Here is a 26,004-nt window from a genome sequence, read left to right as displayed (position 1 = left end):
GCTCAAGCCACTTTCTTAGTAGCTCTAACCACTCTATATAAAATTGCAATCCACCTCACCCCTTGCATTCCCAATCTTCCTTATCCTTATTACTTTTCTTTTTTCTATAGTACATACGATCTAATAATATACTATTTATTATTTTTTTTATTGTCTGTCTAATCCCTTTAGAATGTAACCTTAGCTTTTTGTTTTGTACACTGATATACTCCAGGTGTCTGGAATAGTGTCTGGTACATAGTGAGTACTCACCTATTGATAAGATACCAGTACATCCTCTTTAAGCTCTGATTTTTTAAGTTTATATTTGGCAATTTGGTTTCATATTGGACTGACATTTGGCATTATATACTGAGATTGGATTTATTTACCCAATTTAAACAAAACATATTCAGCTATTTGAAGTACTATAAGTGCAACAAAAAAAAAGTCTTTAGATACTGACCATTGGTCTCTTCCTCAACAGTAATCAGTAGCCATTCATGGATTGGATCTGACTCCAGGCTATTTCCCATGGAGAAGCAAGGAAAGAGAGGAGAAAAATCAGAGGCTTTCAAGCATCAGATATATGAAAGATGAGTTATAAATATGATTTCCTTTAGTCTTTTATTTAATAGATACAAGTTGTCAAGCCCCATTTGGGATGTTAGATGATAAAAGTTGCAATGTGCCAAAGGGAATATTCAAAAGTGTACTTACAGTTCTAATGAAATTTATGGTTTAACTATGAAGACAAGAGATGTCTATATGAAAAGTGAAGATCACTTGCTGACCATCTGAGTGTTTCCACTTTCCAATTTCTTGCCTTTTCATGCACATTCTGTAAGAACACTTTCTCCAAAATTGTACCCAATCTCACTGGCTGTGGAACTCCACAGTGATCAATCCCATATACACAAGACTAGTATTACATAACCAATTTATCTGACATCAAATGTACTTATGACCCCCATAAAAATGTGTTTATTCAATAAACATTTATTGAGTATCTATAACATGCCAAGTGCTGTTCTAGGTATTAGGGAAACTGAAGTAGACAAAACATTGTCTTTGTCCTCATGGAACTTACATCACAATGTCATAGGTTTGTACACCCTCTCTTCCTACTAGGAGGAAATTTATTCTTTTTAATCATTCCCCACCAGTACATTTCTTAAACCTAGTTGTCCATCAGAGTCTGTTGAATAAGTGGGGCCTCTTCCATCCCCTTGAATCAGAATCTTAGCAGAGGGATTGGGAAATTTATCTTTTTAACAAGCTTTCTGGGGGTTTTATATGGATTCATGGCATGCATAATTTGGGGGGAGCCACTGCCCTATTAATAGCTCACGTATCTGAGGAATTGGTCATTTTTATTGGACTATATCTGTGGGACCTCTTTTGATTGTCATGACTGTCACCAAACTTCTCATCCTTAGAGAATATGAAAGCTGTCCATGGTTTTCCATAGCCAATTCACCTAACAAAGACTAACAACAAGGCAAACTTTTAAAGAAGTATACCATTTATTTTTAAACAAAATGATTTTCTCTATGGGGCAGATGTTATCATATTCTGCTTTGGGGAAGAAAAGAATTACACGTTAATTACGAGTTACGATCTATAGAACCAAAAGATTCATTTTAAAGATAAAGTTGAGATGATGGAGATTTAGAAGTTTTCTCATCAAAGAAGGAAAGACTGAGTAAATCTCAGAAATCCCTTGTGAACAATACAAAAAATGTTCATTGAAGTAGTTCTTTGTGAGTTAATGACAGTCAATGTAGTCAATATTCATTACTACACAACATGCAATACCAGCAAATACAATAAAGTTGATATTATTCAAATAACAGCTAGGGCCAACCCCAGTGGCCTCCTGGTTAAGTTTGGTGCATTCTGCTTCAGCGACCTGGGTTTGGTTCCTGGGTACGGACCTACACTACTCGTCAGTGGCCATGCTGTGGCAGCAGCCTGCATACAAAACAGAGCAAGATTGGCAACAGATGCTAGCTCAGGGCGAATCTTCCTCAAGCAAAAAGAGGAAGATTGATGACAGATGTTAGCTCAGGGCGACTCTTCTTCAGCAAATAAATAAATAAATAAATAACAGCTAACACAGGGTTATTATGTGCCTTACACTATTCTAAGTACTTTACACATATTAAGATGACTTAATTCTGAAACCTTCTATGAAATGAGTTTTTGTTATCATGTCCATCTTGTAGAAGAGAAAACTGAGGCATAGAGAAGACAGGTAACCTACTCAAGGTTACATAGCTGGTAAATTGTAGCCAGAATTTGAACCTAGGTGCAAAAATCCATGCTCTTAATACTAGACTCAACTGCCCTTCCTTAGTTTTTATAATATTTCTTTAGAAGGCTCATACCAAAGAAGTTTACACAAATCTATTCTAGGAAGCAAGAATTTTTTTATTACAGCTTCCCTGCCCCAATGCTTGAATCAGGCTAATTTTCATTTGACTCATTTGAAAATGAAAGAGAACAATGTTGTCGAAACAGGATCATCTAGTGGTTAGTGGCTCAACCATAAGAGAGATATGGTTCTGAATCTCAGTTCTGCCACTTGTTTGCTATATGACCTTGAGCAAGTTACCTCTCTAAGTCTCAGTTTCCTCATCTTTAAAATGAAGGTTATAATGGGACCTACAACATAATATCATTTAAAGATAAAACAAGATAGCCCATTTAAAGCACTTAGATAGTGTTCAATAAATATTATTAGTGTAAATAAATAGCAGCAGCATCAATAAGCTGAACCAAATGATCTCTTGATTCTTCTACCCACACTAAATATGGTTTATTTCTCTTCTAATTAAAAAAAAATGACAGCAACCAAAACAACAATAAACCAAGGCGTTAAGCCATTAAACCAATTATGTCTTTTGTGGGAAAACCAGAAAGGCTATCGGACACATTAATTTATATGTCATTAATTATCCCCTGTATTCTAAAACGTAAGTATCCTAGCATCTTGAGACACCTTGCATAATTTAATCACTGTGACTCCAAGAGGTCAAATGGGCAGGCAGTTAATGCTTCTCTGTGAAAAGCTCAATAATTCATTTTATAAATTTCTGTTCAAAGCCTACGCTGAGGTTAAGAAAAATTGACATTCAGTCTGTGAACTTAACGTCAAGCTCCAGAAAAACTCTGGGCAGCACATGTTTAGCAATTAAGTGGACGCAGACAATAAAGATGTTGCCAAATTGTAAAACAACACTCGGAAATAACAGAAAATGTTGCTAGTTATTGATTAAGGTGACCATTCAGTTCCTATTGAGCCACCCAAAAGAATCATTCATTTTCCAGCAGAGAGCCTGCTCATTTGCAAGATAAAAGAGAGACATTTCTGCACATGCCCATAATGTTCTTCACCACTGGGGGCAGCTTTACATAAGACTGCATTCACTGAAACCAAAGCAACAGTCGGAGCAGCTTTCAGAATGACAGTCTGCAGAAGTGAGCTGAGCGTGTGCGCGATACAGGGCTCTCCTGCCTTCTGGGCTCCAACACAGCTCTGTGGCTGAACTGGGTGCTCACCATCAGAAATGCTGGGCTATGGAATACAGATGTGGCAGCTCAGGTAGCCCCACGTTGCCTGGAGGAATACATCATGCTTTCCGATAAGAAGAAATTGTAGGAGGCAGTTTTTTTTTTTTCCTAACGCCCCCCCCCCAAAAAAAATACTGTAAAGATGCAAAAACGTAATATCCATGAAGATCCTATTACCTAGGAAGATTTTGATGTTTTGCTGCGAATGCGGTGTTGGGATTTATTTGTTCTTGGAGTGTTCTGCGTGGCTGGCAAAGAATAATGTTCCAAAATCGGTCCATCTCCCAAGGGGTCCAATTTTTCTTCCTGGGTGTCAGCGAGCCCTGACTCACTACAGTGCAGCTGACAGGGGCTGTCATGCAAGTGGCCCCCTAAGCCAAAGCAAAAGACGTAAGGACGACCTTTGAACAATACAAAGGATGGGTATGTTTTGTCATTTTTCTTCTTTCCTTCTTAAAAAAACAAAAACAAAAAAGCCTCTAGTCTGTATTAATTCTGCCTTAATTATTTTAGAGATTACCTTGCTCTGCTCTAAGACTATAAATTCAATTGCTTAGTGAACATGTTTCCTTGCTTAACTATTAAAAAAAAGAAAAGCCTAAAGACAATTCTCTTTAAATTACAAGGAGATGATATTTGACGTTAAATATTGTTATCTAGATTTAAATTTTTAAAAGAAAATACATGCCTATTTTTGCTTGATTAAAAATGAATGAATTCTTTTTTGGGGGGATAACTTTTCTAAGTTGTTTTTATTTCCAGGTTTCAATGTAATTAGGCTACTGAGCGGATCAGCTGTAGCACTGGTTATAGCCCCTACTGTCTTACTGACAATGCTTTCTTCTGCCGAACGAGGATGCCCTAAGGGCTGTAGGTGTGAAGGCAAAATGGTATATTGTGAATCTCAGAAATTACAGGAGATACCGTCAAGTATATCTGCTGGTTGCTTAGGTTTGTCCCTTCGCTATAACAGCCTTCAAAAACTTAAGTATAATCAATTTAAAGGGCTCAACCAGCTTACCTGGCTGTACCTTGACCATAACCATATCAGCAATATTGATGAGAATGCTTTTAATGGAATACGCAGACTCAAAGAGTTGATTCTGAGTTCCAACAGAATCTCCTATTTTCTCAACAATACCTTCAGACCTGTGACAAATTTACGGAACTTGGATCTGTCCTATAATCAGCTGCATTCTCTGGGATCTGAACAGTTTCGGGGCTTGCGGAAGCTGCTGAGTTTACATCTGCGGTCTAACTCCCTGAGAACAATCCCTGTGCGAATATTCCAAGACTGCCGCAACCTGGAACTTTTGGACCTGGGATATAACCGAATCCGAAGTTTAGCCAGGAATGTCTTTGCTGGCATGATCAGACTCAAAGAACTTCACCTGGAGCACAATCAATTTTCTAAGCTCAACTTGGCCCTTTTTCCAAGGTTGGTGAGCCTTCAGAACCTTTACTTGCAGTGGAATAAAATCAGTGTCATAGGACAGACCATGTCCTGGACCTGGAGCTCATTACAAAGGCTTGATTTATCAGGAAATGAGATCGAAGCTTTTAGTGGACCTAGTGTTTTCCAGTGCGTCCCGAATCTGCAGCGCCTCAACCTGGATTCCAACAAGCTCACATTTATTGGTCAAGAGATTTTGGATTCTTGGATATCCCTCAATGACATCAGTCTTGCAGGGAATATATGGGAATGCAGCAGAAATATTTGTTCCCTGGTAAACTGGCTGAAAAGTTTTAAAGGTCTGAGGGAGAATACAATTATCTGTGCCAGTCCCAAAGAGCTGCAAGGAGTAAATGTGATCGACGCAGTGAAGAACTACAGCATCTGTGGCAAAAGTACCACGGAGAGGTTTGATCTGGCCAGGGCTCTCCCAAAGCCGACCTTTAAGCCCAAGCTCCCCAGGCCGAAGCATGAGAGCAAGCCCCCTCTGCCCCCCACGGTGGGAGCCACGGAGCCCAGCCCAGAGACCGATGCTGACACCGAGCACATCTCTTTCCATAAAATCATTGCAGGGAGCGTGGCCCTTTTCCTGTCCGTGCTCGTCATCCTGCTCGTTATCTACGTGTCATGGAAGCGGTACCCTGCGAGCATGAAGCAGCTGCAGCAGCGCTCCCTCATGCGAAGGCACAGGAAAAAGAAAAGACAGTCCCTAAAGCAAATGACTCCCAGCACCCAGGAATTTTATGTAGATTATAAACCCACCAACACGGAGACCAGTGAGATGCTGCTGAATGGGACGGGACCCTGCACCTATAACAAATCAGGCTCCAGGGAGTGTGAGGTATGAACCATTGTGATAAAAGCGCTCTTAAAAGCTGGCAAATAAGTGGTGCTTTATTGAACTCTGGTGACTATAAAGGGAACGTGGTGTCCTCCTCCCCTTCCCTCTCCCTCTCACATTGCTGGCAAGGTCCTTCCCTGTCCGTTTTAGTACATTCATAATACTGGTCATTTTCCTCTCATACATAATCAACCCATTGAAATTTAAATACCACAATCAATGTGAAGCTTGAACTCTGGTTTAATACAATGCCTATTGTATAAGACCTTTTATTGATTCCATTAATGTCACACTTGTTTTAAGATAAAACTTCTTTCACAAGTAATCCCCCACATCTGCTGTTATTCTTCTGGTAGGACCAAATCTACAGTTCTAGAAGGTTTGCAGTTTATTGGGAAATCAAGGAAGAGTGAATGATCCCAGGTACTTGGAGCTTGAACTGATTCTAGGAGGTGACATGATTAAGGAACATTTAGAGAGAGAGCCTTAAAACAATGCCTGGCTTAAAAAGAAAATTGCAGGAAACTACAAAAGATGGTGCTCTGTTAAAGCAGCACCAGGAGCAGTTTCCAGAGGTATTTGCATTGTAATAAGGCAAGCCTAGGGAAAAGTGCTGAAGGGTTAAAATGCTGCAAGTAGACAACTGGAAAACATGAGGAGATGGTAAAAATACAAAGTTTTAGACTTGAAGCCTTGTCTTTGAAACCCATCCCTGTAAAATCAGACTAGAGGTTTCACTGTCAATTTCTTCTAGCCTCTATGTTCCCTAAATAAAGAAATAAATAAAGCAGGCAAGAGGCAAATTTGAGGAGGTAGATTTCCTCACTGCTCCTCACCTTAGGGAGTTTTCAGAGAGGAGGCTTGCAAACGGGAAGGCAGCTTGATAAATGCATGTGATTGGGATCTTACTCGAATTCCTCTTTCCAGCTCTTTCAAGGACCCTCACGTAGTGAGTGGAATCATTAGCTCTGTCTGTTCTTCTGTTTGGGATTTGTCAGGCTGTCCTGTTGTGTTCCATTATATGCCCCGTATACACATCCTCTGGTGAGTGACACTTCAATCAGGTGTATAGAGAACACATTCCAAGACACGCTTTCCACCAACAGCCTCATTGAAAAGGATGATTTTGATAACACCTTAATAAATGTATAAAATAAATCTTAGAGGAAAAAAGACCAATCCTATGGCAGTTGTCTTTTGCTTTTCTATTGCTGATGTTACAGTGTCCATACATTCATTTGTATTGTGAACTCATCCATCAGTATGATTCTGTACAGACCCTGTTGGCAATCTGCAAGCTGCATGCATGTTTTTATGTCATTGGTGAAAGTTTATTGACTGCAGCACAGATATCATAGCTTCTGTATTTAAGTAACTTTGACCACAGTTCATTAAGATTTTAGAAAAATGTCTTAAGCCTGTATCCTTTTTCATCTTCCAAAATGAACAGTTCTATTATAGGAGCAAAAATCAGGAATTGCAACATTGAGTCTGTTTCATTTAATTTGGCTTGCCAAGCCCCACATCTTTAACCATGTCCCTGTTCCTTCAAAACAGAATCGCTGCAGCAAAAAAGAAAAAGTGAATGGCTATTTTTACCAGCATTTTTATATAGTTTGGAAGCTTTTCATATGCTGAGAGGAAAAATCTAGGCAAGTCACCATGAAATATAATTGCAAGGAAGCCAGATTATAAAAATCATACTTTTATAAGCAATAAAGAAAAAGGAACACTTAAAGTGGGTTTCTCAAGGTGCTTTGATTTTGATTAAATCTTAAAATAAATGCCAGTTTAGAAAAGCATCATAGCTACAATATATTTACCCTTGAACAATTGTTGAATATACATTTATTAATGGCAAATATTCATAGATTCCCAATTGATTAATAATGCAGATACTTCCTTACAGTACTATGAACTGGATGACTGAGCCTACTGTGATGTTTTTCACTGAAGTTGTAATTTCACATTTTTCATAAAATGTCAGTAAATATATATTCCATCTAAAAAAGAAATTTTCTTTGGTCAGCCTCATTTTTATCTGTACTAAAGATGATTGTATTAATTAAATACAGTGTTAAAGTGAAAAAGCCCATTTCTATTCTTTGACTTGACATTTTGCCTCATTTGTCATGGATACCAAATAAATTTAGGCAAGGCATGTTTACACTTATACTTTTGAATTCTTGCAAATTCTCAACGCTGTGGTACTGCTAATATATATACAATATGTTTGCTGTATTAAAAGTGTTTCTAAAATTCAAAGCCACTTGGTGTGTAAGATTAAATTAATGACCAACATTTTGAAGGCTGGTCATTTTTTTAATGCCTAACTTTAACTACTAATAAATTTAATAATAGATATGAACCAAAATAAAATCTTTTAGATTATAAAAGTTATTTTGATTAGGGACACGAAATTAGAAAAAAAAAAGATCTTTTCTCCCTCTTTGGGAATGAAGCTCGTCTAGTTCTCAGTATCTTCTGAGCTCAAATATATAATTCTTGTAGGTTAGACAATAACTAGTTCACCACTATAAATTTAACAAAGCCAACTGGCGAATGTTCTCCTGCTCAAAAGTTGTTGTCCCCACCCCCCACCATGGCACTTTCTGGACTACTAATCTATTTTCATAAGTATTTCAAACTCATTGCATATTAGAGAAATAATTGATATTCCATTTTCTATTCCAAGTTTACATGAAGTATCTGACTTTCCTCCAAGACAACAACACTTAAGCAAACAGCCTGACCTGTTGAACTATACAACAGAGACACATCAATGCAGAATGGATTAGTCAGTACTTCGAATGCTTTACCAGAGAGAGAGGAAATGCAGTTTAGCCTCTGAACTGCATGGGTTTTTCCCCCATTTTTATGAGCCCCAGTACGCACAGTGCTACCGCAGCACCGAGTTAATAGTCCCAGTGCCACAGTCTTCTAAGCAATGCTTATGCAAGATATATTCCTTTTAAATGAGTTTATATTTTCCGAGAATGTTGACATTACATCTTTTCAAAGAATTTAAACCATTTTTACTTGATTTGATGATTCAACTATCTAAGTAGACAAACAGGCAATAAATTGTATTTCTGTGGAACAGCAGTGACCTCCAGTGGCTGATTAGACTAACCACAGCTATTCATACACATTTTATTTAGTTTTTTATCCTGAATCCTTATGGAAACGTGACTTATAACATAGAGTTTTTGATCTGTGAATCAGATTTGAATCTTATTTAGTCCATTTCCATGGGAAATATAGTGTAATTTTTTAAAGTTATATTTTGCATATTGACTTATTTAGTAATGCCTAGAGGCCATAGAACTGGTATCGAGGGCTAGAAATAAGTGTCCATAGATGAAAAGCAAGGAATAATGTAATCAGAATAGACAAGAAACACTTAAAGTATTTATGCTCATCAATGTTGGCCAAATATTCTGATATTTTCATTAAATGGGTTAATATTTTCCATAGGCAGGATACTGAGATGATGTAATTTAAGTAGGGGAAAACAAATTTCAATATTAATATGAAAAAAATCAGTACCAGTTATTTACCAGCCATTAGGAATGTCTGAGCTATGAAGGGTGGGAGGCCTCTCCTTCTGGATCTAGAGCTCTCCAGTTTGTTGATCATGCCAGTGACCTATGCTTTGCCCCAGTGCTCTCTCCTTCCCTCCCCCTTTTCAGCCAGCTGAACACTGGTTCTATTAGGCTCTCTGACAATGATGTTATAGTCTAAGAGGTGATGATTCATGGATAATGAAATTATGCTCTCTTTCTGGGGAAGGATAATGCAGAGTCAGATTCGTAGATTTGGCAAGGGTTTTCAGGATGCTGTAGGTGCGGGAAATATCTTCTCTTCCCTTGACATTTACCAAGAAGAGAACTTAAATAGTTTATTTAAAGTATGGATTAGACTAGCATCGGAAACAAGCATCAGGCCGTGAAACCTAAGACAAAATAAGTTCCAGACATGACAAAATGAAAACTGAGCCATGAGAAATGAAAAATTCAGAAACTGTTGCTTCTTTTATTCTCTTTTCCCTAGATTCTCATTAGAACTGGATCTGTAGGAAACCCATGGAGTTTTGCTACTCCTGTATTCTCTTAGCTACTTACATTAAAAATCAGAGACAGCTGGAAGAAACTATGAGCATGAAAAATAATATCAGTAAATTTAAATTACAAATTTGTAAGAGAAGTAGAATTGATGAAAGCTAAATAGCTCGTATTAAATGATTCTTGAAAACTAATAAAAAATAATACACAAGTGAAAGTGACAGCTTTCCTAATCTAATCACAATTGCCTACAGAATTGGACCTAAATTTTGCTTAATCTCCAAAATCATTAGTGATTTTTGCATAGTTGGGTAGAATACAATAAAAATACTATGGAGAAAATCTACATAAAAATAGTTTATAATCCTTATTGATTTGAAGAAAATATCACAACCATATGTGGTAGAGTTTGGGCCTTAGCTTCAAGTTTCTTTGAGTCTTGCTAATCAAATGATCTTAGGCAAATTTCTTAGCTTTTCTGAACATGACTTTCCCCATCTGTAAAGTGGGCATATATTATTGACTTCACATGGTTATTGGGAGGATGAAACTTGAGACGTACTTTGTAAACTCTAAAATTGCAACTTTTCAAAGAGCACTTAGTTAGATACAGTCATGCTACATAATGATATTTCAGTCAATGATGGACTGCATATGTGATGGTGGTCCCATAAGATTAGTACTATATAGCCTAGGTGTGTAGTAGGCTATAGCATCTAGGTTTGTGTAAGCACACTCCGTGATGTTTGCACAATGCCTAACAACACATTGCTCAGAATGTATCCCCAGCATTAAGTGACATGTGACTGTATTCAGCTGTTTTTTGGTGTTCTGTGTTTGGCAGGCCTGGGTTAAAAAGACATCACTAACCTCTATGCTACAGAAGCCCAAATCCATTTTACATTAATATGAATTCTGAGACGTGGCAGCGAGTCTAGAACTTAATTTGGCTTTGACCTTTAGTTTCCATAAAAACAGTTTCTTCCATCTCATATTATCTAAGTCTAGGAGTTTATCAGTAATGATCACAATGTACAATAGTCATAAATAAAGACACCAGACAGAGAATTCTGCATCAAATGCTTATCAAACTAAATCAAAATTCTAACTGTGTCCCAAATCAGGTCATTATAGCAAGGGCTTTCAATCAATATAGGTTACTTGCCCATTCCCTCTCCAGTATCACTATTTAGAGCCCTTGTTGACTTTGTACTTTATAAATGTAACATTTATGGCAAGATGACATAGTTATTGAGCAAAAGGTAATTGCTCATAATATGTTACAGTGGGATTAGCACACATTCCAGACATTAATCACATGACATCTACTCTGTTCTTTCTTTTTCTTTTCCCCAATGAAAGGTTATCTAAAATATCCTCCTAGTATAGAAATTACTATTGACTTTATCTATCAATTAATCATTGAAAATGACTGGATTAAAACAAAAGGAGCATAAAAATACAAAGGCTTTTTTTATGAGTAACAACCTATTCACTTATGCAAAATTAAATACTTAAGAGTACTCTTTGTGGTCCTTTCATCAAAAAATGACCAATGTAATCACAAATGTCTCTCCACTAGCTGTAGCTGGTCTTACCAAGTATGACATAGCAGATGTATTTCCAAAGTTCTTACATTTTAACTAGTCAAGCTATTCCTTTTTGATAGCTGAGTTTCCATGAAATCTCTGGAGAACAGAGAAAAGATGGTGGTTTTTCAGGAGAAAAAGCATTTGTGAATTTTGTGCTGCTTTACCTTCATAAGATGGTGGGTGTGCTTGAGTTAGGTCTCCTGAACATGTGAGGAGAATTCTAGGAACACAGCAAAAACAAGAATATCTGGGTCACAATATAAGACCAAGCAGAGGCAATCTATTTTATAACTGTACTTTCTAATAACAGAACTTGCATATGCCATAACAATCCATTTTATTGAAAAGAAGAAAAGACAACTCTCTATATTTTCTTTTTATTTTTCAGTCTTCCACTCCCCCCAAGAAGGAATTTCCTTTATTCCTTTCTCCCACTCTTAAATCCTTGTTCTCTACTTCTCATATTACAAAACATGTCTTCCCTCATATAAATCAGCACATTTAGTCATCTCACTCAAAGGAGCAGCTTATCTCCAGTAAAAAAGTTAGACCATAAAACAAAATTTAAGTCTAGCTTACCCTTTTCCATTTCCTCTACACCCTACAAACCACCTCTTCAGTATCTTCTGATTTTCAGCGGAAGAAAGAAGAAATATATTTGAATTATAGGCTGGCAAAATAGTAAAGCCTACTATTTTCCTTCTTAATTAACTAACTTTTAGAAAACAAAATATATGACTTTATGTATGGGAGTGTTTAACTAATCAAAAACATTTCACCAATCAAACACACCCCTACCAACAATAAGAATTTTGTCTTCTCAGGAATAAAATGCATTTTTTTTTTTTTTTGCCTCACATATAAAATGATAAGGGAAATACTACATTTAGCAAGGGCAATTTCTGTTAAAGCTTCATCTCACTAATTACATCTATCCAGGGTGTAAAATACATTTTGCCAGTAAAGAGAAAAGGAATTCAATTAAATATAAATCCTTATTCAGCACTCTTGGGGCTCAAACTTATTAATGAAGTAGGGGTAAAAAGAAAATGTCTTCAGACAGTGAGGCTATAGTATAGGGAGACTGTACTATAGTGTTCATGGTTTCAATTGGGTGGTCCCCACATGTAGCTAAAAAGTGCTTCTTGTCATTAACATTGATCTGTTACACTTTCTGAAAGAAGAAATTTGCTTATCCCCCTACTTTGATGCAATCAATCAGAATCTCACAAGAACGTTTAAAGGAAACTTGTAGAATATACCATGCTGAGGTTGAATTAGTAGAGTGACTAAAATCTCTGATAAACTTGTGATAAGATTATCACAGTAAAAACTCTCTAAGAAGTTTAAAAACTAACTCAGCACTTTAGGATCAGTGTTGGCTTGTACTCATCAATTTGTGAAAGGGATTTTGCACAATTTCTACAAAATTTTAAAGTGAAAAGGTATAAATACCTCATTGGGGCACTGTCATTTATCTAATGGAAGGTGAGATAACATCACTGAATGACGATTAAAATGGAATAATTAAAGATCCTTTTAATGTGGCAAAGGCCATATTACACAAGTATATTGTGTTTTCTACCAAGGTAGGCATGTTGTAGATGCTTAGGAAAAATAAAAAGAATCCATATCCTTTCTATAAGGGGATTATTCACATTGTATTACACATTTGTGTATATGTGTGTGTGTGTGTGTTTGTGTAATTGAGTCCTTCTTATGTGCCAGGATTGTGTATATACTTTTTTAAAAAATGTGAGAACAGAGTCCTTATATTGACTCTGTTTTCCTCTAAGTTTCATCCATTAATCCTATATTTTGTCCCTTCTTTATAGGACTGCCCTAAAATAATTCATAAACCCACCCACACAAGGCTTCTCAAGCCAAATTATACATCTCCAGTTCTCATTACAAAATGGTTTCCAGTGATTTACCATTAGGCTATCCCTCTGCTAGCTAAATTTTAATCTGCCAATATAGTCTTCTTCCCAGCCTGTGGCACCCACTCCAGCACATCTCATGTCATTAAAAGGCAGCATGCACTTAGTCCTATGGACTTTTACAGGGAGGATTGAGCAGTAAAACGTAAAAATCTACATATATTTTTATGGGCTTCACTTTGGTTGTTTTTATAGTCTAACACACAGAGATGTGTGGGGTCTTTATTAGTTTACACTGAAATGCAAAAGCATTAAACTAGCTATAAATTAAAAAGAAAAAGTCAAAGTAGAAAAAGAAATAAAGTACAAAGCTCATATTATATATTTCTTAATCTTAACAATAATCTTAAGTGATGAGCAGCCTATATTTCACCTTCCTGACATCTGATTTTTACCCTCGAAGTTTACCATCTTATTCTTGAATTTAAGCTTCACATGCCTTCTATTTTTCCATTTCTAACAGAAAGGTTTCTTTTGTTTGTTTTTGGTTGTTTTGTGTTGTTTTCTGCCTGCAGATCTTTTCCTAGTTCTTCTAGCATACCACTTTGCCTGCTTTTCTAGAATCCCCACTCGATTTTTGCTCCTGTTGGAAAGTCACAGGGAAATTTATCAGTTTTATGGTTAGAGCAATCAGACAGACAAGACTGGGTTTGTCTCTAGAGTACAATCTTGTCAAGTCTGGGATATCTGCCTTCTGTCTTCCCAGCCTCCCATTTCCATGCCTTTTCTCCATTTAGAAGGATCATCCATACTGAAATTCCTCCCTCCAATGGTACCCAGGGTGCTCTCAGTTGCGTACTCTTTACCAAATACCTATTTCCAGATCTAGACCAGTATTATTGTCCCTCCTGAGGGCACTTTCATTTAAATAGAGATAAAAACCTTTAGCTAAAGGTAGGCAAGTCATATACTAAGAGCAGACATAACCAGCAGGGTTGAGGAAAGTGCTTCTGGGGGCAAAAGGTTTTGCAAGCACCTCTGAAATCATCCTACATAGATATCTCCGTATTTTTGTCAATCATGAGGTTGGGCCTTCCCAAAGGAACAAAGGCAGGGCAAATAATTCAGGTTTCGTTCAGTAAGCTATAGTTTGAGAAATATCTTCAGTGAATTGCCATTACACAGGCTTTCTCTTTAGTTTTTCTCCACAGAGAGACTATATTGTATTCTAGAAAGAACGTGGGCTATCGGTCCAGGAAGATCCAGTTTGGATTCTGGTTCTGGGACTTAATAACTGCAAAATCTTGAGTCTTAGCTTCTTCATCTTAAAAAAAAATGTGTAAAACAATATAATTATCACAGGATAATTGTAAGAGAGCAAAGAATCAGCATTTCTTGAATATTTTTATGTACTTTGTTTTGGCACATTGCATACATTATTTAATTTAATACTCGTAAAGATCCTATGATAATTAAATGAGATGATATAGATAGAATCACTTAGTACAAAGCTTGGCACATAATAGTAACTTTCTTCTTTCCTTCATTAGCTCTAACTGCTCAGAATTTCAGTATCAGAGTATGCTTTAATAGCTGTATCCCACTATCTATTTTTATACAGAATAACAAACAGATCCCCAGTAGACTTTCAAGAAATAGAATCGAAACTGCCATAAGCTCAGGGGAATCTGGGAACACGATTAATACTGAAGAGTAAGGTGGTATATAAAATCAATATCATAAACCTCCCATCAAAGCCCAACTGTATCTCCACCTTTATTTCCACACTACTTCCTGCGCTCCAACACTGGCCAGTTCTTGAAGTAGCATGTGCTTTCCTACCTCGGTGCTTTTGCTCAAGCTATTTCCTTTGTGAGAAATGACTTTCCTCCCTTCCAAGTCCTCCTGTCAATCTGTGAGCCTTTCTATAATAGATCCAACTCAAATTCCACTCAGTCTAGGAGTGTTTTTAATCTTTCCCTTCCCTGTTTTCCATGATATTTTGTACCTCTATTGGAGACTACCTCACAGGCTGCCTTGTGTTAGAGTTATTAATGTGTCTGTAGTCTTTTTTTGAGGAAATGAACCATCTCTTCTTTTCTGTCTTCTTTCAGTGGTGATTGGTACAGTCTTTTATTCATGGTAGATGTTTGTTGAATTGATGTTCTTGTGATTATTATAAGGTTATTGTCAATCTCATATTTATTTATATAATCTACATATACATTTTTATTTTTTTATATAAACTTTTTCACATATACAGTCTTCTCATTTATCATTTAACTGGTTTCAAAAATTATTCTTAAAAAAATATAGTTTTTAAGAATCATGTTCTGAGTTAAATTGCTATTATGTTGTGAATAACCTACCAATGATTTTCCATTGATAGTTACCAAGGGTATGAACATTTTAGGGGGTATGTTAAAGTGACTAAGAGCTAAAAAAAAATTGTGAGGAAAAGAAATATTTAATTCTAAGTATAAATATATCTTGATTTTAGTGGAGGCTGAGTAGTCAACTTTTGTTGTAAAAGCCATATATTTGTGACTTCTTTTTGTCCACTGCCTCTTGGGAAAGGTCCTTTTCTCTTTAGCTTGGATGTCTCCTCATCCCATCCCCAGTTCTGCAGGGCTTCTGCTTTAGACACATTCCAAGGCCTCTCCTCTCTTACCAACAAAGGAGCCACCTACACTATCACAGAGACAAGGTCAGAGGTGTTTGGCTTTCTGATTATACACATTTCACAGTAATTATTCAACTGGAGGCTTCAAACATCAAAGACTCAGAAGTTGACACTTAGTGATGCTCACCTTTCTTACCTCCTGAATGTTGATTATGCAGAAGGTGCATTTGATCATATAGGATTGAAGCAACCGCCCTTTTCTGGGTCTCTCCTTTCCTCCCTTCTGTTCATCCTCTTACTCCTTTTCACTGAATTTTTTTGCTTTCTCTCCTCTGCACTTAAAATTTCTTTCAATTTTTTCCTCTATCCAACTTTTATTTATAAGTCAGTCTATACTACTTGAATATGCATATTCTGGCTGAGTTAAAAGGAAAATACTAATGGCTTTTATCTTCCTAGAAAAGCAATAATTAAAATGACACAGTCTAATAATTTAATTTAAAAGGTAGTCAAAAACCTATTTGTATTCAACAGCTTTGTTTAGTTCTATAAATGAAGAACTGTAATTTTGTAAATTGTAGTTTAATTTCAGAAATAGAAATGACATCCCTCCCTAAGATATTTTTAAGTCACATTTTAATTCTGATTTGTAAGGCAGGGAAGATTTGTAGAGCATCCCAATAGTCCTTTTCATGTGAGGTATTGTTCGGGCTCTGGACCAGGGTAATCTTTGCCATGAACAGAGCAGATTCATTTTTGGAACATATGTAATAAGAGAATTGAAATGAAACCTTTATTTAGTCATAAAAACTTGTAGCTATAAGGATTTTTGAGAACCTTGCAGTCCATTTTCTTAACTTCTATTTGAAATTCCAGGCTAATTTAATTGTATTTTTAATGATCTTCCAAGAACTGCATTCCTTAGTCCCTCTCTCAGTTATCCACTCCAAGTTTCACTACGAACTTTGCATCATTTTTTACCTCTAACCTAAATCCTTCTTGCTTAAGATATACCCAGTAGTTACTTAAATTTTATAAAAGAAAATGTTTTTGTTTCCATTCTTATTAAAAAGGAAGAAGTATAAAAAAGTAGTTGGGTTTTATTTTTGTTTTTAATTTTCAGTGCTGGAATCTGCTTGGTCTAGTTCAGGGAGAGGGTCCTGGGCTCCATGGCACATAGTTTGAAAAGATGAAAAACCACTGTTCTGAAATTATCACTAATCTACTTTAGATTCAAGAAACTCTGCATAGGGTGACAGCTGAATGAAAGAAACCCAGTGCTTCACTAACCTATAACCAATCATATAGGCAAGAAGTTTCCAGCAGGATGTATTCAGCACTTTTCAATACCAGGCTCATAAATTCTCTCTCCAGAGGTCAAATTTGCACATAACTCTTTGAACCAAGATTATCTCCTCATATTCAAGTCAGTTTAACATCCAGCAGTGTGGTATACAGAAATAATCAATGGTTAAATTATTCCCATTTTGTTGGCTCAGCTCACAGTAGCCCACTGATTAGTTTAAAAAAAAAAAAAACTATCTGATCTTCAGTTTGTATTTCAACTGTACCCAAGTGCAGATGCCATCTCTGGTAATATGACAAAACCGATTTAGGTTTATAAATGTTTCTATGTGCTCCAATAACGGCATGCATCCTTCACTAATATATTGTAGCTCCAAGTGTTGTAAAAAATGCAACTGAGTTTGCTGGAGAATCATTTTAGAGTTAATTAAACCTTCTCCACCTTTAATTTAAGAAAAGAGAAAAAGCCCAATACTCTTAAAGACCATGAGGGAAAGGCAGTTTAAGAAATAAAAGTCCTCTGTTTATCCAGGGAGGTACTTTACAAGGCAGACAGCTACACCACAGTAGAGAGACAACATTTCCTCAGCTGATTCGGTTAATTAAAATGCACAGTTACACCAGGCTTTCTTAGAGCCTGCAGCTGAATGACCGAAGTCTCCATTTTACTCCAGTGTCACACAGAACGTGAAGAGGCAAACATACTGCCCAAACACAATTTGACTCACTAAAAACCAGCACTATAAACATAAAATACATTTCTCAGGCACATTTTAAAAGACATATTATCAAGATTTATGGCATAAGGATAGAAATAATTTCCAGCTAGGCAGCTCCAGGAGACTATCCTAGGTTCCTCTCAAAGTAGTTTTAAGTAAAATTTACAAATAAATCCTAAGGGTAGAGTCCACTTTCAATGTAGAAATCTTCAACTCTTTCCTTTCAAATGTATGCAATGTGAATCTGACAAAGAACCTGGCTGTCGCTAGAATTTATGAGTGATATGAAAAATCAAAGGCCACAAAAGCTATTTGTCAAATAAATTCCAGAATACAATATCAGTCTGCAGGGCTCATTTGCAGAACTCATGATGAGCATGGGAGGAGGGGATGCTAACAGCTGCAGCCTTGACCGCCCCGCCCGTGCCAACCAGAATTCAAGCCGCGTGAGCTGAGTGTGGCTGAAAGAGGGGGCCGACAAATGAGAGAAAAAAAAAAGACCCACAACAGAAGAGGGTCTTATATCTAAGTTTTTATTAGATCAGTACATCCACATGCAGAGAAGAATACCCGCAAAACCAGTTTAAGATAGATGGGGCCTGCCGGTACTCAAACTAAATCTGTTCATGGAAGACTATTTTTATTTCCTGGTGTAGGAGAGAGATTATAGACGTTGAATCAGTTAGACGAGCAACATGGCATGGCGTCAGTTTCCTCATCTGTAAAATGGGAACATTGCTTGACATGCCAGTGCAATTTTGAGGATAAGCTGAAACATACATTTGTGGGCAAGGCAGGTGCTCAAAAGTTATTCTCCTCTCTCTCACTAGGTACTTTCAAAATGCAGCCGGTGGATATGAGTGGCAAAGTGCAAGTTCCCATATTAACCATTTAAATTATCAACTCTGCAATCTATAGAAAATGATTAAATATCCCTGGAGCTTAATTAATCAATCATTAAATCAAACCCGAAAAGGGCTTACCAGAAATTTGGCAACCCTCTGTTAATATCCGTTAATGGAATTGCTGTATTAAGTATTGTTCTGTTACAATTTTGCTTAGTACCACAACAAAAAAATTCTGATCTTAGTATTGTTTTTTCCTAATAATTCAGCATTTCCTTTCATAAACATTACTTGAAGAACTGACTCCATTATCTTTCATATCTCTCTTTAAAACATTTCTCTGTTTGTCCATCTCTCTCTTTTTTTTATTGATGTTTTAATAGTTTATAACTGTGAAATTTTGGGTTGTACATTTTTGTTTGTCCATCACCATATATATGTCTCCCTTCACCCCTTGTGCCCACCCCCTACCCCATTGCCCCTGGTAACCACAACACAGTTTTCTCTGTCCATGTGTTGGTTTATATTCCACATATGAGTGAGATCATACAGTGTTTGTTTTTCTCTTTCTGGCTTATTTCACTTAACATAATACCCTCCAGGCCCATCCATGTTGTTGCAAATGGGACGACTTTGTCTTTTTTTATGGCTGAGTAGTATTCCATTGTATATATATACCACATCTTCTTGATCCAATCATCAGTCAAGGGACACTTAGGTTGCTTCCACTTCTTGGCTATAGTGAATAATGCTGCAATGAACATAGAGGTGCATAAGCCTCTTTGGATTGTTGATTTCATGTTTGTTGGATAGATTCCCAGTAATGGGATAGCTGGATCATAGGGTATTTCTATTTTTAATTCTTTGAGGAATCTCCATACCATTTTCCATAGAGGCTGCCTCAGTTTGCATTCCCACCAGCTGTGTATGAGGGTTCCTGTTTCTCCACATCCTCTCCAACATTTGTTGTTTTTTGTCTTGGTGATTATAGCCATTCTAATAGGCGCGAGGTGATATCTTAGTGTTGTTTTGATTTGCATTTCCCTGATGATTAGTGATGTTGAACATCTTTTCATGTGCCTATTGGCCATCTGTATATCTTCTTTGGAGAAGTGTCTGTTCATTTCCTCTGCCCATTTTTTAATTGAGTTGTTTGTTTTTTTGTTGTTCAGTTGTGTGAGTTCTTTATATATTATGGAGATTAACCCCTTGTCAGATATATGTTTTGCAAATATTTTCTCTCAGCTAGTGTGTTGTCTGTTAGTCTTGATTCTGGTTTCGTTTGTCTTGTAGAAGCTCTTTAATCTGATCAAGTCCCACTCACTTATTTTTTCTTTAGTTTCCCTAGTCTGGGTAGGCATGTCATCTGAAAAGATTCCTTTATGACCAGTGTCAAATAGTGTGTTGCCTATATTTTCTTCTATGAGTTTTATAGTTTCAGGTCTCACCTTCAGGTCTTTGATCCATTTTGAGTTAATTTTTGTGAATGGCGATAGCAGATGGTCCACTTTCATTCTTTTGCATGTGGCTGTCCAGTTTTCCCAACACCATCTCTCTCTCTTTTTCATTTTTCTCCCCAAAACATGGATATCTCACGCCCCTACACTCAGTGCTAAAGGGAACATGCTATTACTATTGTAGTAAACCAAATGGCCTATACTGTATCACTTAGCACCTAATTCATTTCTAGTGGGAAATAGTTTAGGCATTTGGAGGAAAGATACACAACATTAATATTTATGTTTTCAAAAATTCCAACTGAGTCGGTGACATGATGGCTGAATTATCCGAAGCAATTTATCCAAAGAGTTACAACAGGGGAATGCCACTGGGCATTGACTGAGCATCTACTACATGCAGGCATACAAGTGGAGTTTTGTTTTTCCTCAAGGCAAACAAAACATAATAGAGACCAAGGGATATTTGAAATTTGGAGTCATATCACCAGGAAAGCCATCGAATTATTGGACTGGTTTTGGAAAGTCACTTTTTCATAAAGCATTGGATTTTCTCTTCTCTAGAGAGAGCTTTGACACGTGCCCTTCACTGGAGATGTGATAATAATTAGTTCTTTTTAAAGACTTTGAAAAGAGCAGAGATGAAAAGAGCTATAAGAGTTTCTAAATGACACAAGATCTGTGAAGTGGTAGATTTTTAACACAAACCTTATAGAGCTGTTATGTGGATTCATTAGTTAATTAGTTAATCACTTTGAAGTGTTAAATCTTATTAGATGTTTTTTACACTTTAACACATGTGAGAGAGAAATTACTCTGTCTGAGATTAGAAACTGACTATACCATTCAACATATTGGATCTTTTCATGAAGTACCAACAAGATGTTCTTTCCTAGTCTGATTTTTTTTTTCCAGACAACACCTGAAAAGCCTATCTTGACCCTGGTCCCCAGTCCTTTTATTTTTCAGTATTGGCATTGGCTTCCAGTTAACACTAAGCACAGAATTGAGAAACCCTCAGGGTGTAGTATTTTGTGTAATAATATAAGGTGTTATTTGATAATAATAGCATCAAGTGTTAAACATAGTATTTAAATGCACTTTTGTTCCTCTGCACAGCTAGGGAGAAAAAAATGTTGGGTAAATCTGAGAGAAAGTAGACTAGGGAAGGAATTGAAACCCAATGATAACTACCTTGCTCTTTGGAAATAGTGACTAATTTCTCTCCTGCATGCTAGGAAGTTGAGAAAGGATGGCAGAGGCATAACTAGGTTAGCAATATTCTAATATGTGGGAGACATTTCTATAGCTTAAATGAAAACTTTTGGTTGACATATTATACACAAAGAAAAGTGCTCGTATCGTCAATGTACAGCTCAGTGGATACTGGGCATGCTTATGTTCTCTGCACCTAGATCAAGAAACAGAAGATTTCCAGTTCTCCAAAAGCCCCCTTGGTTCTTCCAATCACTAGCCCTATCTCCAAGGGTAACCACTTTTACCTCTAACAGCATAGGAGAGTGTTATCTGTCTTGGTACTTTATATAAATGGAATCATAAAGTATGTACTTTTTTAAGTCTTGTTTCTTTCTGGCTCTACATCATGTTTCATGAGATTCATCCATATTGTTGAGTGTAGTTGTAGATCTACAGATTTCTATTCTCTGTCCCTCCATCTCTCCCTGATTTATACACACACAGAATTAATCCTTTTTTTATTCAAAGAATGGCCATGGATCCCTGGACTGGGAAGTCCTTGATGAAGTTCCCACCTCCTATATTCCATAGCATGGAAGACTCAGGAGTTGCTAGTGAATAATTTCCTCCAGTCTTTCTTTTTCTTGCACCAGTAAATATAATGCAATCTTAAATTATTTTACACTTTTAAAATCTGGCCATGGACAGAGCCAGCTCTAAGGAGCACCCTGAGGTAGTCATCTTTTTCAGTAGCCCTTGTTTTCAGCCCCGAAATTCCCTACCTCAGCTATCCTCCCCAGCAAAGCCCTCTGGCCCTGGCCTTCAGCTCCTAGAAAGTCTGCCCTACCCTTAACAGTAGGATAAAAAAACAATTGGGTAAACTACTTCACATCTAGGTGTAAATGCCTAAATCATTAGCTCTCCAAGGTATGGCCCCAGGACAGTGCTGTAACAGAGAGGTTCAATTACTCTGATTACTCTCTAATGGAGTCTCTTGTAGAGCTGCAATTATTGACTTGTGCTATGAGGTTCCTTTACATTGAAGGACTCTAAGAAACAGATCTGTGGCATTCAATGCTGTTTTTACCATTAGAATGTTATTGCAATTACTATTTCACTATATCACACAGTATTCTGAGAGCCCAGGGAGGAAGGGAGAATAACTTTATTCTTCTAAATAACTTTATTTTAAAATACGTTGTTATTCGTGTAAGTAATCCTGCCCATGTACTGCCCTCTCCCTCTCCCCACTTCTCTCTTTCCCTTTCTACGGCTAAAAATCTCAAAAACATCAGAGACAAACACTTCTAACCAGTGTTCAGAACTTTATAACTTGTATTTTTGGTCTGCCTTTCTCAACCTTGGTTTCATCTGCTTTTTCTTATGTTCTCTGTTCAAATGCCTTTGCATTTTTTAAAATCCTGATGAATTTAGGAAGGATATATACTAACTCAAGAAAGTATGCTATCTCTTAAGGAAAAAATTTCAGTCAGTGACATTAGGCCAGGAAGGCCAATGGAGAAATACATAGTTTAGATAGAGGGCTCTTCCAGCAATTTTCAAATTATACCCCATTGGTGGGCTGTGATCAGAGAGATTGGAGGAGGTGATATCTGAGGCACTGTATGGTGTAGTGCCTTACACAACATAGGTTTTGACAAAGCTTTGCTGATTGCATTGACTGAAGATAGGTCTGTCAAGAGAAGTGGACAGAATGAGAGAACGTCTAGGAAAAATCTAGATCAAGAACAGGATAAAAGATAAATGTACTTGTGAGAAAATATGAAGTCATGTTTTCAAGAGAGTGGAACTGTTACTGTATTTGTTATGTTTTGCAACTACTAGTCCATTCTTATTTTCAAGGCTCTCAATTAGAGTTCTACTTGGGAAGATTTGATTAATGCATTATTTATCTAAGCATCATTGATTTGTGGAGCTTAACCATAAGATACAGCACAGCTCATTTTCTTTCTAATATTTATATCTACAGGAAGAATACCACAGTGACATGGGTGTGTTCTAGCCTTGACTGGTGATCTACATAAGCAATCACCCAAACTGATAATATTGAAAATATTAAATGTTAACAATCTGTTATTTGCTCCCTTCATTGCTAGGATCCTACTATTAAAATTAAGTAAAACAAACCCCAGAAATTCAGTGATAATCCATAAATCATGCCACAAAACGGTCCAATACATATTCCAGTGAAATCTTTTCTATGAAATGGAGAGGAGATGATGTCAAATGTGGATCTCTTAATTAATCCCTGTCTTAATTTTTAGATCAAAGAAATAATTCCAGCTTGGATAAATTAAAATTGTGGCTCTTTTTTCCTTTGGTGTTAAAGCTATCTGATTATGAGACTCTGGGAAAAGCATGTAGTCTGGCAAAAAATAAGAACAAATTTATTATCAGAGATGGTGTGAGATTAGCAGAAATTTACAATCTGTGCTGATGATATTCCTAAAGTGTTCAATGGGGCCATTCAGTAATTTAACAGAATATAGTCATATTTATGTAATTTTTATTTATTCAAATATATTTTGCCAAATCCAAAATAAATTTATTGAGAAACTATCACTCCTGGAAATACCAAAGAAAACATTTCTTTTAAAAATCACTAAATCCAATAAAAAAAATTAGAAACTATTAGGTTAAAATTTTCTGATTGGCAGTGACTACAAAATTAAGCATGATTAGAGTACCACTGTGTATATTTCTAATGCTGATAATGTACAAAAATTAAAGCCTATTTGTTTATGCTTGGCAAACACCAGCAGACTTGCTGAACCCCAGCAACCTCCAACTTCGCAAGGCCTGCATGCCCAATGCACACAGGAAAGGATTTCTCTTTTAAATACTATGTGATTCTAACAATGTGTACAGAGAGGAATAGATACAAAACTATGAAATGGAAAAGCATTTTACTAGATTTCTGAGTGGTTCAGAATCATAGGCCGCAAAGCCAGACACTACATAGCGAACTTGTCATCTCACAGCTCAGAAACTTCTAACATCTTCTCATGACTTGTCTCAATCTGGGTCAACCTAGTCTTTCAGTTTCTCTTGCGCAATTACTCTTATACCACTATGCTCCAACAAAGCCATAATTTACCATTCTTTGAACATCTCCCTCAGAGCCTACCTCTAATTTGCTCACATTTTTTTCTTCTGGCTGGAACATTCCTTTTTTGCCAAATTCATCGTATATTTTATGACCAAACTCAACTCTTTCATGAACTATTTTCTGATTATTACAGCTGGAAGTAGTTTTCTTTATCCTTCAACTTCAAACATATATTATTATTATTGCTGTTACTATTATCATTATTTTACTTCCACAGTCATTATCATTTTCTAACTTGTATTATATTTAGTTATGTCCATATATTATCTTGCTTTCAGGGAAATTTTACATGGAGAAAATATGTCTTACAAATGTTTTTTTTTTTAATATCCCAAACATGCTTAAGGCAGGATATCAGACATAGTATATGCTTAATAAATATCTATTTAATGAATTAATGTGTGAATAAATGAATGTCACACTTGTGAAAGTCGTGCTGAAACTCTAGAATGTTAAACAAGAGATTCTTATTCCCTATCCTTGCCAAAAATATTTATAAGAGGTTTGGGATACAGTTCATACCATAAAACATCGTACTACATATATTTCATATCTTTTCCGCAAGTGTTTAGCATTTACAGTTATGTGAATGGCCCTACGTGGCAAAAGAAGCATTGGAAATATAAAAGCATCATCCTATGAATAATAAAATCGTTCTTGAATTATAAGTGGCCTTAATTGCCACATGCAAAACATTTATTGAGCTGCAACCATTTAATCTTTACCAAAAAGTCATGATTTCATGTAGAGGCCACTCTGTGGAGGGCTCTGAATGATGGGCACAGAAGGAGCTTTTAGAGGTTTTGTACAGGGTAGTAAGTTGGCTATTATTTTATAGGTAAAGAAACTGAAGAATAATCACACAGAGCTAGAATTTGAATCCTGATCTAATTAAACACCTCTCTTATAGTCACCGAACAACAATCTCCTCTCTGAATGTTAACTTCCCTGTGAATAGATGGGATGCTTATTAAATACAAGACAAGCCATTTTGCTCTGCGGCATAGTATATGCCATAAGCCATTGCCAGCTTTTTCCATAGCATTTTCTGTAAAAAAACAAACAAGGGGCCAGCCCGGTGGCGCAAGCAGTTTAGTGCGTGTGCTCCACTGTGGCGGCCTGGGGTTCACCGGTTTGGACCCTGGGCGCGCACAGATGCACCGCTTGTCGAGCCATGCTGTGGCGGCAACCCATATAAAGTAGAGGAAGATGGGCATGGATGTTAGCCCAGGGCCAGTCTTCCTCATCAAAAAGAGGAGGATTGGCAGATGTTAGCTCAGGGCCAATCTTCCTCACAAAAAATAAATAAAAAACAAACAAAAAAAACACAAAATTCTCTCTTT

The 26,004-nt window shown here is 36.6% G+C and overlaps 2 protein-coding genes across 2 annotated transcripts in view; one reads left to right on the top strand and one right to left on the bottom strand.

The window, feature by feature from the left end:
• The window catches only part of CTNNA3 (catenin alpha 3), a 1,506,614-nt gene that overhangs the window by 886,756 nt on the left and 593,854 nt on the right, over positions 1 to 26,004 (bottom strand). The window lies entirely within an intron of this gene.
• LRRTM3 (leucine rich repeat transmembrane neuronal 3) lies at positions 3,476 to 7,985 on the top strand. Its single transcript, XM_058543355.1, has 2 exons — positions 3,476 to 3,978; positions 4,318 to 7,985. The coding sequence occupies exons 1-2, from the start codon at positions 3,975 to 3,977 to the stop codon at positions 5,853 to 5,855; spliced, it is 1,542 nt and encodes a 513-aa protein (XP_058399338.1). The 5' UTR covers positions 3,476 to 3,974; the 3' UTR covers positions 5,856 to 7,985.

Source organism: Diceros bicornis, chromosome 6 (genome assembly GCF_020826845.1).
Source record: "Diceros bicornis minor isolate mBicDic1 chromosome 6, mDicBic1.mat.cur, whole genome shotgun sequence".
Lineage (NCBI taxonomy): Eukaryota > Metazoa > Chordata > Mammalia > Perissodactyla > Rhinocerotidae > Diceros > Diceros bicornis.
The sequence above is the reverse complement of the archived record's forward strand: the minus strand, read 5'-3'. Positions and strand labels throughout refer to the sequence as shown.